General features: G+C 36.1%; 1 protein-coding gene and 1 pseudogene across 2 annotated transcripts in view; one reads left to right on the top strand and one right to left on the bottom strand.

Annotated features, from left to right (window-relative positions):
• The window catches only part of Kif24 (kinesin family member 24), an 81,725-nt gene that overhangs the window by 23,676 nt on the left and 38,847 nt on the right, over window positions 1-19,202 (top strand). For both annotated transcript variants that reach the window (XM_010619221.2, XM_010619222.2), the window contains exons 2-4: window positions 7,400-8,044; window positions 10,951-11,140; window positions 14,369-14,466. In XM_010619221.2, coding sequence (XP_010617523.1) covers window positions 7,425-8,044; window positions 10,951-11,140; window positions 14,369-14,466 — 908 coding nt within the window. In that variant the 5' untranslated portion in view covers window positions 7,400-7,424. The remainder of the gene's footprint in view (window positions 1-7,399; window positions 8,045-10,950; window positions 11,141-14,368; window positions 14,467-19,202) is intronic.
• Window positions 16,140-16,691, bottom strand: LOC104858848 (annotated as a pseudogene).

The following is a 19,202-nucleotide window of genomic DNA, read 5'->3' as shown; positions in this document are numbered from 1 at the left end:
TTATTTTTTTTTTTTTTTTTTTTTTTTTTTTTTTTTTTTTGTATTGGGGATTCAACTCAGGACCTTGCACTTACAAGGCAGGCAACAGAACCATTGAGCTAGATTCCTGGCTTTTATTCCATTTTTTTGAGACAGGTTCTTGCTAAGGTGCCCAGGTGTGATCCTCCTACATTAGCCTTCCAGAATACTAGAATCTCAGGCATATGCCACCACACCTGGTCCAAGTTTTTTTCGTTTGAGACAGGGTCTCACTGGCCTCACTCAAACTTTCAGTCCTCTTGCCTCAGCCTCTCAAGTAGCTGGGATTGCAGGCAGGTAGCACCATGGCATCTTTAAACAAACTCTGGTGGTCTACAGACAGATTTTTCAAATAAGAGTCTTATTGGGTAGGGGATTTAGGTTAGTGGTTCCATCGCCTCCCCTCACAAGCACAAGGTCCAGAGTTTGATCCCTGGTACCAAAAAAAAAAAAAAAAAAAAGACATAAGAGTGTCTCACAGTAAAATATAGTTACAGGAAAAACAACAAATAAAAATAAACACAGGGCTTGGGGTGTAACTCAGTGCTTGCTTAGCATAAGTAATACACTGAGTTCAGTCCAAAGAAAAGCCAAAAAGATTGAAAAGGTCACACTTGAGCAATGCAGAATATGGGTCAGTATATAGAGAAGGATCCTTATCCTGGTGAGCCTGCCTAAGGAGATCTTGAGCAAAAATCCTGGCGTTCGGATAGACTTCATTTCAGTGATATTTTGGCAACTTGAATCCAAATCTACCTAAAGTCATAGAAAAAGAAAAATTAATTTAGGTCTTCCCTCTCCCTTTTCCCAGGGGAGATCTGTTGCTACTTGAAAGGTATAACTTTTTCTGGGTAACTGCTACAGCCTAGATTACCAATATATTAGTTATTCACTCATATTTTTTATTTTTATTTGTTTTTTAGACAGGGCCTCTATGTAGTTCAGGCTGGCCTTAAACTCACTATCAGTCAAAGTAGTATGAGTTGGGTATCTGCTGAAATAATGGAATTAGTCTTGTTAAAATGTTTCTTTGAGCTATGTGAAATGTTCAGTTTGAAATTTGATTAGAATATTGTGGGTATTATTAGCCTTTGGAGACAAGGTCTTGCTATATAATTTAGGCTGGCCTTGAACTAGCTCAGGCTGGCCTTGAAGGTGTGTGTGTGTGTATTAGCCCTCTTGAAGTTGTAAGGTCCCTCAGGATGTCCCAGGTGCTGGGGTTATAGGAATGTGCCACCATGCCCAACCTGGGCTCAAACTTTGTCCTCCTGCCTTAGCCTCCTAGAGTGCTGGGATTACAGGCATGCTTACCCATCATGCCCAGGTGAGAAATGTATTTTTTAAAATAAGTAATACTGTTGCATAGTTTCAAATTTTAAATATACATACTATTCTAGGTCCTGCTGAGTGAAGGCAACAGTGAAATAGAAATGATAATTATTAGCCTTTATTGGTATATAGTAGTGTCCTTCCCAGAATTACCTTCTACCACATAGTTCCCCTCCTTCCAAGAGACCACTGTTTCAAGGTCTTGCTATGTATACAGTAGTTCAGGCTGGCCTTGAACTCACTGTAGAGCTCAGTATGTAGTTCAGCCTGGCCTCAAACTCTTGGGTCATCCTGCCACAGCTTCCTGAGTGCTGGGATTGTGGGCATGTACCACCACACCTAGCTTCAAGAGACTACTGTTATTACTTGTGCAACCTGTCAGATACTTTATGGCTGATTAGCAAATGTATAGCTCTACTATATATCAGTTATCTCTACAGTAAATGGTACCTTTACAAACTGATCTGTACATTGTTTTATCATTTAACACTACATTGGAAGGCTTTCTTTCTCTTTAATAACATATTGAAGAGTTTACTTACTCTATAATTGCTTTGTAGTATTATTCCACTTAAAGGACAACCATAATTTATTTAGCTTGTCCCCATTCTATTTCTTTGCTGTTATAAACAGTGCTGTAATGAGTATATTTATGTCACATTGTACTTATACACAGTATCTGTAAGTTTCTAGAGGTAGAATTGCTGGATCAGTGCATTTGCTGTTTTTTTTTGTTTTGTTTTGTTTTGTTTTGTTTTTTCCTTTCTTTCTTTCTTGGTTTTTTTTGTTTTGTTTTGCTTTGGTGCTGGAAATCAAACCCAGGACATGTTCCATACTGCTAAAATACATCCCTGGCTCTTACATTTGTAATTTTAGGAGATGTAGATCAATGAAGTACAACCAGAATCACGTGTGGAAATTTTTCAGTTTTTTATTTTTTATTTTTTCACCCTTCCCCCAGAACCTGGGAGTTTGTTTTGTTTTGCTATGGATCTAGAGTAGAGTTCAGGAAAAGTCCTTAAAGTGATTCTGATACTTATCCCAGGAAAAGAGGAGGGGCTGGACCTTTATAACATGGAATGTGGCAAAAGAAACATATTTAATTTTAAAACAGAAGAACATAGGTTAACTGTAGGGCCCAGAAATATGATATCCCTGTCATCTTATGTTAGAAGTATGTCAGTTAATGTATGTCAGCTAATAATGTTAGCATCTTCTCCCGTGTTATTAATGAAATATCCAAGCATTGCAAACTGAATATATTAATTTTGCAAGTATTGATTACGGGATTCTGAAAAGGCCATAATTGGCAGAGTTGAATTGGGAAATGTTTGTTATGTCACCAAGGGGATGAATGTGTGAAACACAGGATCTTGTACAATCTGTAGAAAATGAGAAGACTGCATAGCACTAACATCCTGTTCCTGTGGGTTAGGTTGAATCAAGTAGGGAATACAGCTGCTTAGAAATAGCTTAAAATAAACATTGAAGGCTTATTCTGTTCTAGGTTCTGGGCTAGTTGGTGAAGATACTAGAAATATAGAAATAATAATAGCAATAGTGGTAACTACCAACTCTCATTGAGCACTAAACATGTACCAGACATTATACTGCTTTTACAAGTATTTTACAAGAGTTTTATAAATAATTTCTCATTGATTTCAAACCCTAACAACTGTGGGGACTTTACTGCATTCCCATTTTAAATTCCCACTTTAAACTCATTTTCCTTAAAATGAGTTTCAGATATGTTAAGCAAATAACTTGTCAGAGATCTTAAACATTCTTCATAGGATTGCTTGGAAGTTAGCAAATGCAGCACCTAGGGACACTGCCTGGTATATAGTAAATGCTCATTACATACTAGTTGCTATTAGTACTACTGAAGCACAGAGAAAAATACCACTTTTTCCCTGCTAAGACCAACTACTATGGTTTGTGCCTTGATGTCCCCACCAAAGCCTTTTATGGTCATAGGTGAGTGTGTGATTGATTCCTGGTGTGGCTAAGCCGAGGGCAATAGGGTTAAGGGCATCAGTGCTACCCACCCACCCTAAGTAGTCTGAATAAGATAAATGGAACAAAAAAACTCGTTAAAGTCCCTTGTAGCCTTTGCTACCTTATGTGTGCACCATGTTGTTTCTCTTCTGCGATGCCTGTTTGCCATCCCTGCCTTGGAGGTAGCTGATTGTGGACTGAAACTTGTATGAACTGTAAGCCAAGTAAACCTTCCCCCTTTAACTTTGCATGTTGAGTATTTTGTCTCAGCAATGAGAGAAAAGCACTAACACACCCACCTCTCTCAGAGAAGAAAAATACAGTGCTTTTCCTGGGAAAGATTGTTATTCCAGGTAGAAGAGACAGTAGTAAAGGGATTGGTGGTCTGTTTTAGCTACTCATGGAGTACTTGGGGTGAAATAATAGAAAACGATGAGAGATGAAAGAAAGTTTCATGTTGGAGGAAAAACTCTTGAGCTGTCTTACTTTGTTTTTTGTGACAGGGTCTTGCTATGTAGTTCAAGCTAGCCTTGAAGTGATAGTCCTCTAACACATAGGCAGTCCTGTTTCAGCCTCCTGCTGGGGATTACAGGCATGTGCCACCACACTTGGCTTCATTCTTGAGCTATCTTCATATAATGGACCTAACTTATTTTAGTAGGCAGAAGGAGTTAGACATTTCAAGCAAATGTACCAGCATTTTTTTATAATCAGCATTTTTAAAAGGCACTGGAGATGAGATACCGCTACATGTGACTTTTCAGAATGACCAAAATTCAGAGCACTTACCTAACCAAGTACTGGCAATGGTGCAAAGCAGTGAGAAATCTCACTCATTGCTGATGGGAATGTAAAATAATACAGCCACTGTGGAAGACAGTTTGGCATTTTCTAACAAAACTGAGCAGATTCTTAGCATATGATCCAGCAGTCATACACCTTGATATTTACCCAAAGGAGTTGAAACTCTTGTCCACACAAAAACTTGTATACAGATGTTTGTAGATGCTTTATTTATATTTGCCACAATTTGTAAGCATCAAAGATGTTTTTTATTAGGTGAATGGATAAACTGTTGTGATTTAGGCAATGGGATGTTTTTCACCAGTGAAAAGAAATGAGCCATCAAGCCATGAAAAAACTTGGAGGAAACCTAAATACATATTACAAAGTGAAAGAAGCTAATACAAAAAGCAACATATATACTGTATGATTCCCACTATGGCATTCTGGAGGCGTAAAAAGATCAGTGATTACTGGGGCATGAGAGTGTGAAAGGTGAATAAGCAGAACAGAATATTTACAGCAGTGAAAATACTCTATTTTTTTCAGATGTGAATATATATCATTATATATTTGTCTAAATCCATAGACTGTAACACTAAAGTGAATCCTAATGAACACTATGATGATTGTTGTTAGGTTCATTAATGTGAGAGATTATACATTTATAGGCCAAGGGATATTTGGGGAATATCTGCCTTCTCAAATTTTATTATGAATCTAAAACTGCTCTATAAAAATAAAGCTAATAATAAAATTTAAGGCACAGAAATGGTATTATAATTATCTACTGCTGTGAAACAAACTACCCCCAAAATTTTGTTACTTAAAACAATTACTATTTGCTCACAGCTCAGTGTCAGGTACTTGGGTTGGGCTTCATTAGGTAAATTTTCACCTGGTTTCATCTGGGGCCGCTCCTGTGGCTACAAGTCATCTCATGACACCACTGGGCTAGATGGTCCAAGATGACTTTTCTTGGATGTCAGGTTTAGTGAGGACTGTTGTTGACTAGGCTTCACACAGCAGCAGCAGAAACTGCAAGGACTCTGGAGACCTAAGCATGGAAGTCACATTGTTGCTTCCATTATGTTCTCTTAGCCAGAACAAATTATAAGGTCATCCTAGATGCACTGGGAAGAGGAAGAGACTCCATTTCTGGATGGAAGGACTGCAAAGAAATTGTGTGGGGTTTTTTTCTTGTTTTTTTATCCACCACAAATAGAAGACGGTTGGATAGGTTTTTGATGTATCACTCAGCCCTTTTGGCCTTTTCTGTAGCCTAAGTAGTATTTCTTTCAAAATTAACCAGTTTAGGTTCTTTGTGGTTTTTTTCCCCCCCTGGTACTGGGGATTGAACTCAGGACCTTGGCTTGCTAGACAGGCACAGTGCCACTAAGCTAAATTTCTGGCAGTTTCTTCCTCTTTATTACCATGCCTTCAACTTTCTTCTGTTTCCCTTAGGAGACAAAATATAAATTAAAATGAAAACAAAAGTTTTACCAGTAATTGAATTTTGAAAACTCTGAATTACAAATCTATGTTAAAAAGGAGACTGTAGCCAGACATGGAGGCACAGTCCTGTAATTCCAGCACTTTGGGTAGCTAAGGCAGTAGGATCCTAAATTCTAGTCCCGGCTGGGTAGCCCTATCTCAAAATAAAACAATAAAAAAGGGCTGGGGAGGTTATTAGTTTCCAGTACCAAAAGGAAAAGAGAAAAGGAAAGGAAAGGAAGCTGAGGATTTAGCTCAGTGGCACCTAGCTTGCCTTGCAAGCATAAGGTCCTGAGTTCAATCACCAATACCAGGGGGGAAAAAATTTAAAAAGAAAGGAAGAAGAAAAAGAAAATGTAATTTAATCTTACTGTTTAATATTTGCATGAACTTGAGCTTGATTAACTCCTGTGGAGAACTCAGAGTCCTGACTTTAATATTAGACCAGGAATATGTTATTACCATATCATTTGCTAGTATTTAATTAAATATCTGGTGGTTTGTTTTTTTTTTAAACCGGGGATCAAACTCGGTTCCTTGCATTTGCAAGACAGGTGTTGGAATCACTGAACTAAATCCCTGGCCCTGGGATTAAGCATGTTACTGTATAACCATTTAAAATCTTGACCAGTATGATTTCCTAGGTAAATAACCCGATTCATATTCTGTATAGGTAAATATAGATGACCACCCTTTAGAATGATCTAAAATACTGAAGTAGTTCATTCTGAGTTGATGTTTTTAGTTTTAAGTAACTTTCGCCAGTACTCAGCAAATATAACTGATTTCCTCTGAGTTGTATTACTTTATAATCCTTTGTAGTCTACTATTGAATTCCACTTTCTATTTTAAAAGAGTTCATGGCCTTTGTTCATTAATCACTGGAAACAGTTGTGCGACATGCCTTGACATTAAGTTGAACATCTATAATTAGTCCTGCTACAATCAGTGGTTGAGAACAAGATTTCAGTAGTTTGTATCGTATATTAAGTAGACATTAAGAGGTTAGAAGGAACTCTCAAGAAATAAGTAAGTGATTTGTGTGCATGTCTGTGTAACTATTTAAATATAGAGTCCACCAAAAAAATGTATACATCAGGAAAAGAAAAACTTGTATAACTATTTTACTACTAAATTTATTGAGACATCATGAGATTAATACGTTACCTTTTACCTTTGGCCTTTACAATTATAAGAGGTGCTCAAAGTGGTGGCTATTAGCTTCTAGACATTTATCATTTTGGCGAGCTGCTGAAATGTGTATACATTTTTTTTTCTTTTTTTTGTACTGGGGATTGAACCTCAGGTCTTTGTGCTTGCAAGGCAGGAAGCAGAACCACTAAGTTAAATTCCCAGCCCTTGTGTATACATTTTTTGTCAGACTTTGTCTATAGCTGAAAGTGTCTTTTTAAAGCAGATGAACAAATTATGTGTTATCATAAATTCTTAAGTTATATAAGATATATAAGTTATATATCTTTGCTTTATGCCATTGAGTTGCTTATTGAAAACTTCAGATGATAAAATATATTTCTACATGTTTTTTCATGCCTTTTTGGGGGTAGGGTTGAAACAGAGTCTTACTATGTATTCTAGGCTGGCCTTGAACTCTCTGTATAGTCAAGGTGGCCTCAAAATTCTTCTGCCTCAGCCTCTAAAGTGCTGGGATTACATGTGTGTGTCACAATGCCTGGCTCATCTCTTAATTTTTAAAGGAAGATTTCATTACATGTACTGTTATTTTAAATGAATGACTTTTTCCCCCCTCTCTTTCCAGAATTTATAAAAACCTATTCACAAAAATGGCATCCTGGTTATATGAATGTCTTTGTGAAGCTGAACTTGCACAATATTATCCTCATTTTACTGCCCTTGGCCTTCAGAAAATAGATGAACTAGCCAAGGTTACAATGAAAGACTACTCCAAATTGGGAGTCCGTGACATGAATGACCGCAAACGTCTCTTCCAACTGATCAAAATCATTAAGATTATGCAGGAAGAAGAGAAAACAGTCAGTAGTCCAGATCATCCTTTTCAGACAAGCAGCCAGTACATTAAGACTCAGGAATTGAGATCTGGTCCTCGAAGACAACTACAGTTTGACTCTCCTGTTGACAACAAAGACAGAACTGCTAGCAAAGATGGGTTTGAAATGCATAATATATCAGATTTCTCTGCAAACGAACAGAAGTCCACTTACCTAAATGTGCTGGAACACATGCTACCAGATGATTCCCAGTACCATACAAAAGTACAAACTCTGAATGTCCCTGCTGCTGATTCCTATGTGCAAACAAAAACTAATTCACTCTTTTCATCGAATCTCTTTTCTCCATTAATGGGAAATTGTGATATTCCCATTATTCAGAGAGTTTCTCATGTTTTGGGGTATAATTATGGAATCCCTCAATCTTGTATCAGGTAATAATTTTTATTTTTATCTTTTTTTTTTTTGGAGGGAAGGTTGCCTCAGACAAGGGCAGGCCTCTCCATGACTAGAGGAGAGCAACTACTACTTATAGTAAATAAATATAACAAATGAGAGTGAACAGCTTTTGTTCTCTGTAATAGAAATACTATACCTGGATGGAGAAAAATTAAGGAATAGGAACTGTCCAGATGGGAGAAAGATGATATTGTTCATAAGCATCAAACAGCTGCTACTTGCCAAGCTCTGCTGTTATTCCTATAGCAGACCTATTTCTGTTATTTACTATAGTGTAACATAATACATCTCGTGCATACATTAAAGTAAGATAATTAACTGACATTCTACAATGGAAAAAAATTGTACAATTCACAGGATTTTTAAAAGGCTATCAAATTCACTTAAACCAACCAGGAGTTTTATACTTAGTTAAAAGCAAAGAGCGTGTAGTTAAATTAAGTAGGTCATTGGAGCACATAGTTCATCTGGACACAATGAAATATGATCTTAATTCAGAGTGCTTATTATTTTACAATTCTAGTCCTGGAAAAACAGAAGAGTTTGATGTATTACAAAGAATACATCAAATAGAGCTTGAGAGTCAGAATAGTAAGTTATTTTCACCTAGTGCTTAAAGTTAGGATTTTGTTTGTTTGTTTGTTTGTTTGTTTGTTTTGAGATGGGTCTCACTATGTATTTGAGACTGACCTGGAACTCACTATGTAGCTCAGGCTGGTTTTGAACTCAAAGTGATCCTCCTGCCTGAGTCTCCCGAGTGCTGGGATTACAGGCGTGTGCCACCACACCCGGCTCTAAAGTTAGGATTTAAAATAAGTTCCTTAAGAGATGAAATATTGAACAATTCCTAATATTAACAATGATATAACAGAAAATATATTCTTTTAAAAAATTATAGGGCACTGTGTTCTCTCTCGCATGGTGGCCTGCCCTCATGCTGTAGGTTCCTTTTACTTGGCCCAAACTCATGCTATAGAGCCTGTTTCTTTTCCTACCTTGATACAGCTTTTCTACCATTAAAAACAAAACAACCCCCCCCAAATTCCTTGTTTTTTATTTTTAAAGTATGTGAGTTACTGGAAAACAAAATTCATTTTAATCTCTTTTTTTAAATGCTGTCGTACATACCTTAAGACAAAGTATTTATATCTGGTCTTATATTGGCTAAGGTTGCAGATGACCTCATAACCAGTTCTTTTACTGCAAAAAAAAGAAGACCCAGTTTTAAAGATTAAAAGATCTGTAGAAATTTGAAATATATAAGTGGGCTTTATAATGTTTCTGAAAACTTTTATTTTTGGTTTGAGCTAATGGTGCACAGAGCATAGTTACTATTCTCTTTTAATTGTGAGAGAACTAGATTGTTCCCTGACTATGAATCCAGGATAATTGCTGTCCTGAAGGTTAACTCAGTGATAAAAGAGCAAATCTTTTTTGAATATTACAGTCCTGTATTGAACAATACATAAAAATCTAAATTGGATTTATAAATAAAAACACCACTTTTGTGTTAACATTATCGGTGATAAAATGCATATTTAGCTTAAATATTGCCATTATATTTATTTGACAAATGTTAAGTACTGTCTCTGTTAGGTCTGACTCTAGTATAAAAATAATTAGGATATTTGGAAGCTCTTAGACTCAGAGGGCAGGATGAGTGGGATGACAGATATAAACTACCATCTGCTACCATAGGTGCTCTTATAGACAGTTATACATACAAACCCAGAGTGAAGGCTGTTTAACTGAGCTTTCTCATATTAGCTCACTTCCTATTTTATATTAGAGAGCTAAAGGTAAGAAAGTGCATTTTCCTCAATATCCCTCAGACCCCAAATAGTAATAGGATTTTCAGACATTATAAAACTGCCTTACCAACTTAAAACTTGCCATTAGGAGTCATCATATCCAAAGAGCTTTCTTTTTGGATACCTCACATCAGATTTTTGCTTTTCAGATATTTCAAAAGTTCAAATATGTTTAAAATACTAGCCTTAGAATTTTAACTAAAGTCTAAAGCATTTAGAAAACTGGTTGCCCTGACTTAATTAACATCTTAAATAGTTCTAACTGCAGTTGTGTTAACTCTTTGCTTGTCAGGCCAGGGATTTAGCTCAGTGGTGCTGCCTCTTATCTCACAAGCACAGGCACAAGATCCCAAGTTCTATCCCTGGTACTAAAAAACCAACCAATCAAACAAACAAAAAAACTTTGCATGTTGTAGTTTATTTCTTCTATGGAAGACTGGGCATTTAAACCAATGTCTTTGTGTGTGTGTGTGTGTGTGTGTGTGTGTGTGTGTGTTGTACTGGAGATCGAACTCAGGACCGTGCACTTGCGAAGCAGGTGTCAGAATCACTGAGCTAAATGCCTGACCCACCAATGACTTGTAGTATTTGTGCTGCCGAAGCGAGCACCCACCAATGTCTTTTAGATTATGCATTTCTTTTTGCTCTTTTAAACTTAAAAAATAATTCTATTTTGAGACAATGTCTCACTAAGTTTTCCAGGCTAGGCTTGAATGTGCCTCAGCTGCAACCTCCCAAGTAAATGGGATTATGGGTGTGTGCTGAGCTGAAAACAGAAAATTTTAATGTTACCATTTTAACAACAGTTTTGTGTCAAAAGTCTTAGGCCTGAAATAAGTTTTAGGGTTCTATTTGTTTGTTTTGGGATCTGTTTTTGTTTTGCAAGGCAGTGGATGATGTAGGGTAGGGATGAAGATGGAAGTACTCAGGAGCACTAACAACTGTCTCGTTGTTACTTTAATATGTTGTTAAAAATTTACTATGCCCAGTATAAAAAATGTTTACTTTGACCTCTTATATAGCCTTATCTTATTATTAAAAATTAAAGCCTATTTATAAACAAATGTCAGACAGAACACCTCAGAGAAAGAGAATCCTTGGACTGAGATGGAGAAAATCAGAGTTTGTGTTCGAAAACGACCTTTGGGTATAAGGGAGGTACGCCGTGGAGAAATTAATATTATTACTGTAGAAGACAAAGAAACTCTACTTGTGCATGAGAAAAAAGAATCAGTTGATCTCACACAGTATATAATGCAGGTATGTGTTTGGAATCAATATTATCAAGTATGTTAATTTAATACTTTTTGTTTAAATGGTTCCATGCAGCTTCTAAAATCCAGTTTCTGGTTTAGGTATTGATAGTCATGCCTTACATAACATTGCATTAAATCATTGATAGTTTGGGCCTTCATTTTTTTAACATATGGTCTGGTGGGTTATACAAAAATGTAATTCCTCTATTTTTATTGATGGAACGAAATCATGTATTCACCTAACACATTTTATGTGAATTTATAATAACAAGATGGGGAGAAGAGAATAAAAATACATAATTTTTTGAGACAGGTATCATTATTTAGTTCAGGCTGGCCTTGAACTCACTGTGTAGCTTCAGTTGGCCTTGAACTAGCAACAGCTTTCCTGCCTCAGCCTCGCAAGTGCTAGGATACAGCGTGCACCACCATGCCTAGCACAATGTACTTTAAATAACAGGAAAAGTCATAAACATGTGCCCCAAAGTGTCTGTGAGATGGTCAGTCACATAGTTGGACTCCATTCTTGCCTACATCTCACAATGTGATCTTATTCCTGTGATGAGTGTGAGTCTTGGGTTTAATGATGGACGATATCTTGTTGAGCAACAAGGCTCCAAATAACAGCTTATTTGGATTTTCAGTTGCCTTGGGCTTAGATTTAACTGGTCGAGATGGGGCTCTGATATGGCCAGTTTGTACAGAGTAGACTGCAATGAGTAAATATAATCCAGGCATTTGTTTTCATATCTAATATGTAAGGGCTAAATAAAATGTTAGCTAAGGCATATAAAAATGTTTATTGTCTGCTAAAATATTATGAAAGTTTGTTATTGAACTTAGTCTAACCTAATAGATGCCCTTGCGATAACTCTTCATTGTTATAGGGAAGCAGCAAACTCCACAGGTGGGAGATCATGTTTTTGATACCTGTATATTTGTCTTACTAGGTACTCCTAAAGTTGCAAAACAATTGTAATAATAAAAAATAGAACAGGTTATCTACCAGATGTAAAGATTTTGGAATTCAGTTTATATTGCTCTGCCTCCTTAAACCTTAATATTATGTTTATTATCTTTCTCTTGTTCCCTTGCCTTACCACCCATAAAATGATAGAAAGCAAAAAAATAATGAGTAATCTGGGGTGCTAGCAATTCACCTTAGCTGATATCTTACCCTACAAGAATAAATCCTTTCACGCTGAAGTAAAGTTGTTAAAACATCCCTGTCACACCTGCATTGTTCTTTTCCTTTGATGACCAAAATTGGGTTTTCCCATGACACTCAGAGTAATCCGCCAAGTCTTTCTGTGGGCAGTAAATTACCAGGCCACTGTTTAACCAACCCAATCACTAACAACCTTATTGATTGCTGATCAATGCACAGTCTATTAGGTTTTAGTGGGAGGTATTTATTTTGAAGATGGTCTAAATGACCGATTAGTTGTTATGCTATCTAGTTCCATAGCTAGTTATACCCACAGTAATAGTTCTATCCAATCACTGTCTACCCAAGACTTCCTTAATGATGCTTCAATCACAGTAATTCCCTCAAGGAGGCATCATTGTATCTTTTGTATTTTTCCATTATCCCCAAACATAATAAACTTACTTCTTTGTCATTACCATTGATCAATACTTATTGAATATCCATAGTTTCTGTGACATTTCCTCTGCTGTTTGAACTTTGGACCTTTGCTCTCATAGGTCAAAGTCCTTAACTGTCAATGCTATAACATAGAAATATTGGGAGAACTTTTTCTCTTTTCCTTTCTCAAAGCAAAAGAAGAAAAGAGAGGTTTATAGCAAACTTGGTGCTAAATAAACATTGATTCTCAGTTCTTTGAGTCTGTCTAATTAAATATTCTGTCTTTTCAAATCTTTTTATTTAGTAAATACGATTATATACATGTAGTGTGCATATATATATATATATATATATATATATCCATTAAGTTTTATAAAATCAATGAGTAAAAAAACAAGAAAACCAAATCGTTGTTTATTTTTTTTTGTTTTGAGACAAGGTCTGACTATGTAGTTGAACTCACAGTGATCCTCCTGCCTCAGCCTCCCAAATTCTGGGATTACATATGTGCACCATCACAGCTGACCATCTCTCTTTCTCTCTCTCTTTAGTAGTGAGAATCAAGCAGCCAAGAGCCTCACACATAGTAAGCAATGCTGTCACTAAGCTATATCTGCAGCCCTCCTTTCCAATTTTTTAAAGAAAAGTGTATTCAGCTACAGATTACACTGAAATACACCAAAAAGTTAACATTGTCTGCCTCTGAGTATCAAAACTTACAGTTTTGGCTTTCTTTTCTATAGTTCTCCATATTTTTAATGCTTTCTACAATCATCTGTGTCACTTTTATATTAAAAAGTAAATATTTAAATAGCATAGATTTGCTTATATTAAAATCAAACAGTAAATAGGGAAGGGTGAAGGGGGAGAAGGGAGGGCAGAGGTATGGGGAAAAGACAAGAACCAAAATATATCATGTAAAGGTACAAGATCCCAATGATAAATGTAACTATTATTTGCTTGAAATGTACCAATAAACTTAATGGAAAAGAAATCAAGTGGTACAAAATAGTGTATAGTAAATAGTAACTCATCATTTCACCCTCCATTTCTTCCTTGAAGGCAGTTATTATTACACATTTTAAGTGTGTCTCAGAGGTATCTTATAAATACATGCTACTGTACTTTTATAATCTGAAAAATACTTTATGAATGGTTTATATATTTTATCCAGGCTATCCATGACAGGTAGTAGTGTCACACACTCGAGTTCCAGCCACCTCTGGAAAAGCCCCATCTATGACCACATGAAGCTTTGGGAGGACATCTAGACACAAGCGGTGATTTGGGAAGGCTATATACGATAAGATGCACAAATAGTATTTATGTTTGATGAATTGTATATCCCTATAGAATTGAGTTTGCCCAGACATAGAGGAATCGTTCACTCTTGTGCTCATCAGATTACTTCCCTTCAGAAAGAACAAAAATCATACGCCTTAGTTTCTACATTGTAAGAACATGGCTGTAGAGATCTCAAGTAAAAGTAGGCCCTGTCATTTAACAGTTATTGATTATCTGAGTTTATCATGTCACTTACTATTATTGTAAAATGTATTTAGGCCTTTATCGTATGCTACCTAGAATAGTGGTGAAGAAACTCAGAAAGCAACTCTTTCTATAAAAATTGAATTTATTTTTCAGCATGTTTTTTATTTTGATGAAGTCTTTGGTGAGGCGTGCACCAATCGAGATGTATACACGAAGACTACTCACCCCCTCATTCAACATATTTTTAATGGGTGAGAAAAATTATTTGCTTTTCTTGCTTTTTGTTTTCTAGTTTCCATAAATTATTCCTTTATAAATATCACTTGTCTTTTTTTAGTTCTTTTGAATGAATTTGTATTTTGATTTATTGAATTTAAATTAGACTCTTCTGGAAAAGTATACCTCAATTACAGGATTTGCCAAGCATTCAGAAATTTCAGAAATTGCAAAATTTCCTTTTACACTGATGTTGTTTCTTTGGTTAGTGGAACAGTGTATGCTGTCAACAATTTAATTTTATCCAAGTCTTCAGAAACAAGGTTTAAGTGGTTGATAATAAGATTTACACATTCTGGCTAGAGTTATTATTTTTTTAATTATACAAAATTATGCCGCTGTAGTTAAGGCTTTTAGTTTACATTTGGCTACCTCAAAGTAATTGTAACATTACATTGGTCAGTTTAAATACTGTGGCTCCCTGTTGGGTAGACACACAATCTTTACACCAAACATTAATGCATATAAAGCAACAAGGCATTGTTAAATAAAACAGCCATAGTTACTGCACATTAGGCCTTGTGACCAATTACACATGATTAAAATTACTTCCCACATTCCCATCCACAGTACTCATTCACAATTTAATATTTCCACCAAAATGGTACACATGTAAAACCATCACTAACAGGCAAAAATACTAAACTTGTATATTTGATATTGAAAATACATTTATACATGTGCAAGCAAGGAATTCACAGTGAGAATCTATAGCTGCAAAAGCCAGAAAATTATTTATAAAAATTGTTAAATCATTAAAAATCACACTTCTTGTTGTAGACCCCCACTGTACACACAACTATAAACATTATTCTCTATGTAAACAAGAAAGTAAACATATAATAAGGAAATTTGAAAAGTCTGGACATTTTCTTCCCAACATATCTTAAAGGCAACGTCTTTAAGACATTATACTGAAAGGACTACGGATTTTTTTTGGTGGGGGGTACTGGAGATTGAACTCCAGACCTTGTGCTTGTGAGGTAGGCAGTGGAACCACTGAGCTAAATCCCTGGCCCCAGACCTCCTCTTTTTTAGTACTATCAATTCTAAAGACAAGATCACTGTCTCCACAAGTTTTTTAAAAAATTTTTAAAACTATGTAGCTGTGTTAATCAAAGTGTTTATTTTGTATAATGTAATGATAATGACCATGATTTTTAAAAACTACAATAAGCTACAAGTATCAAAGAAGTGGGGTTATATGGAGTAGTCTACATAGGAGCTCTTTGGACTTTTATTATGCTAACCTTGTGGTGCTTTTAGGATTTACATTATTATTATTTGTATTGGTGCTCTCCAATACAAAGTATAGGATGTGTTAAAGTATACAGTACACCATTTTTCACACATGTACAACATTGGTGGATGAAGAAATGTCTTTTAGCAGTAATACTGGATGCAGCTTCTGGCTTTATCAGCTGCATATTCTAGAACAATTATATAAGTAAAAATCACTCTTGTGATCTGGAAAGTGATTAGAATGTGCAGACTGATAGCGTAGCTTTCATCCGTCTCTTAAAGGGTACCACACCACAGAAAGGTCCATTTAAGATGTTGGTAGGTTGTACAAAGTTGGAATGCCTGCACTGTTGAATTGGGCAACAGTTCTTCATACCTGGCTCAGAGCTGCAATGCGTTTAGTGTACTAAAGCAGCTGACATGATGACTTTTTGTGAGCCTTCCCAAGCACTGGAGTTTTTCTGTTAATTTACCACACTAGGTCAAAAAAAAATCTCATTAATATTTATTTTTGATTTTTCAGAAGATTCTAAGAATGCACAGGTTTTCCACTCTTGCTAGATTTTTTACTTTGTTCCTTTTTTACAACTCTTTCATCTTCCAAGTCATATTTATTACCAGCCAGAATCACTGGGATATCATCAGTGTCTCACTCGAAGAATCTGTTCGCTCAGATCTTATAAATCATTAATGTTAACTGTGCTGTGATGGAATAAACTAAAGCAAAGCCGTGTCCATTTTGTATGTACAAATCTCTCATTGCTGTAAATTGTTCCATTCCTGCAGTATCCAAAATTTCAAGCATCTACGGCTGTGCATCTACTTCAGCTTACTTTCTATAAGAATCTTCTATCGTAGGATCCTATTTTTCAACAAAAATTCCTTTAACAAACTGTACAGTCAGAGCAGACTTTCCATTGTCTCCCAAGCCAAGAACAACTAGCTTATACTCATGCATGATGACAACTTGTCAAACAGAGTACCTCTCGCACTGTCACTGGTCGCTGCAGCAGCCAGGGTCACCCACACTCCCTCCCAGCCACTGTTCCCAGGCCCCTGGCACTCCTGCCTTTGCCGCTGCTGCTGCTGCTCCTTGGGCTGCTGATACATAGCCTGTCTCTGGGCAGCTTTTCCTGGGTATAGTTTAATGTTTTCATTAGACTAGGTAGATAAGTGAACATTACTTATCAACTTTTCATACATGTATTTTTTATTTGAAATTATTACCCACACTTAATAAATATTAAATGGGACAGACAGAAAAGGTAATAGGAGCCTTGTATATTTAAAATGTAGGCATGTACTAGAAGAAAATGCCAAATAACCTGCTAGAATCACAGATTCCAGAGAAGCTTGACTTTTTATTTATTTATTTTTGTGGTGCTACAGATCAAATCTAAGTCCTCACCCATGCTAAGGGAAGCAGTCTACCACTGACCTGCATCCCCAACCTTGACTTTTTAAAAAATAACTATTTTTTTAAAATAGAGGTGCAATCTGTATACAATAAGATGCACATATAATATTTAGGTTTGGTAATATATACAAGTAACTAATACCTGAGCAAGACATAGAACATTTTTATCACCCTATAAAGTTTTCTTCTGTTCTTTTTAGTGAATGTCGTACCTCCATCTCTAGGTCTTGTGTAGCCACTGAATTGTTTTCTGTGACTGTCATTACTTATACTTGTTCTAGAGTGTTACAGGAATAGAATAATTACATTACATATTCTCTTATGCCTCATTTCTGTTGGCTTAGCATATATTTGTATATTAGTATACATTGTTGCATGTGTCTCTAGGGTACTTTTTGCTCAATATTCTCTTCCATGATTATATATCACAATGTGCATATCAGTAGTCTTATTGCCAGATATTTAGATTATTTCTAGTTTGAGATTATTATGTCTAAAGCTATATGAATATTCATATGCTAGTCTTTTTTATGGGCATGTTTTCATTTATCTCAGATTAAAAACCTAGACCAGCAAATGCTGTGCCATAGGACAAGTGTATGTTTATAAGAAAATGTCTATGAGCCAGGGATTAGGCTCAGTGGTTCCACCGCCTGCCTTGCAAACACAAGGACCTGAGTTCAATTCTCAGTACCAAAAAAAAAAGAAAATGTCCAGTGATTTTTCCAGAGCATGGGACTGCTTTATATTTCCAACACAGGTTATGAGATGTATAGTTTCACAGCCATATCAGCAGTCTTTATTTTATCCCAGGAGATCATATCATATTAAAATTTTAATCTGAATTTCCTTAATGATACTGAGGGCCTTTTGCCATTTGAGTATCTTCAGTTGCTGATTGTTTGTTTGTTTGTTTGTGAGGCAGAGTCTTGCTATTTAGCCAAGACTGACCACAAACTCACAATTCTCCTGCCTCAGCCCCCCAAGTGCTGGGATTTCAGTCATGTGCCATTATGCCCTGGCCTCAATTTTCCTTTTTATTCTAATTTAAAAATTTTTTTTCTTTTTCTGAGACAGGGTCTCACTATGCAGGCTAGCTTTGAACTCACTGTGTAGCCCAGGCTGGCCTTCAAATCACAGCCCTCCTACATTAGCCTCCCAAGTGCTAGGATTATAGTGTGCACCACCATACCTAGCTTGTGTTTTCTTTTTATTGTTGTTTTGTGGAAATTATTTCTTTTTAAAAATTTTATGAGCTGTCTAATAAAGAAAAAAATACATGTATATGTCAACACATCAACAGTGGTTATTACCATTTTTGGAACACCTGTTTTGTCCGTTCTGTGGGATATTTTTTCTTTTTGTGGAACTGAGGATCGATCCCAGGACCTTTGCACTGATCTACATCCCCAGCCATTCATCCATCAAAAAAAGAAAAAAAGAAAATTATTTTTCAGGTACAGTTTTTTTTTCTTTTTTTTAAAACTGTAGTAAAGTTTTGTTAAAGGTAGGAAAAGAAAAAGGCTCTGCACACTGAGTCTGGACCAAGTAAAAGTAGGAAAAGAAGTACACCCTATCATGTGAGGGCGGAGCACCATGCAAGAGTGACCACAATAGCTATCAGGTGCAATTTCTTATGCATAAAAGCTGGGAAATGTTATTTGAGAGAGCAAGTTTCTAAAGTAAGTTAAAATCTCAGTGTTAAGACTTTAGTAATAAAAGAGTTGCAAGTTTCATTCTATAAAGTGTAGTAAGATTTTTATGTCCATATTTGTTGCTTTAAAAAAAAATCTTCATCATTAAAATGTCATATGGCTTTCAGTCCCTTTCTGTGTACTTATCTCTCCGTCCATCTCTAGCCTCCCCCTACCCTATACACACATTGGTTTGGTTTTTTCTTTTTTTGGAGAAGGGGTCTCACCATGTAGTTGAGACTGACCTGGAACTCATTATGTAGCCCAGGCTGGTCTCGAACTCATCCTCCTGCCTCAGCCTCCCAAGTGCTGGGATTACAGGTGTGCGCCACCATGCCTGGCCTTTTTTTTTTTTTTT

This window comes from Fukomys damarensis, unplaced genomic scaffold (assembly GCF_012274545.1).
Source record: "Fukomys damarensis isolate Sample0158 unplaced genomic scaffold, DMR_v1.0_HiC HiC_scaffold_36, whole genome shotgun sequence".
Taxonomy (NCBI): domain Eukaryota; kingdom Metazoa; phylum Chordata; class Mammalia; order Rodentia; family Bathyergidae; genus Fukomys; species Fukomys damarensis.
Note: the sequence above shows the minus strand (reverse complement) of the source record. Positions and strands in the feature narration are given on the sequence as shown.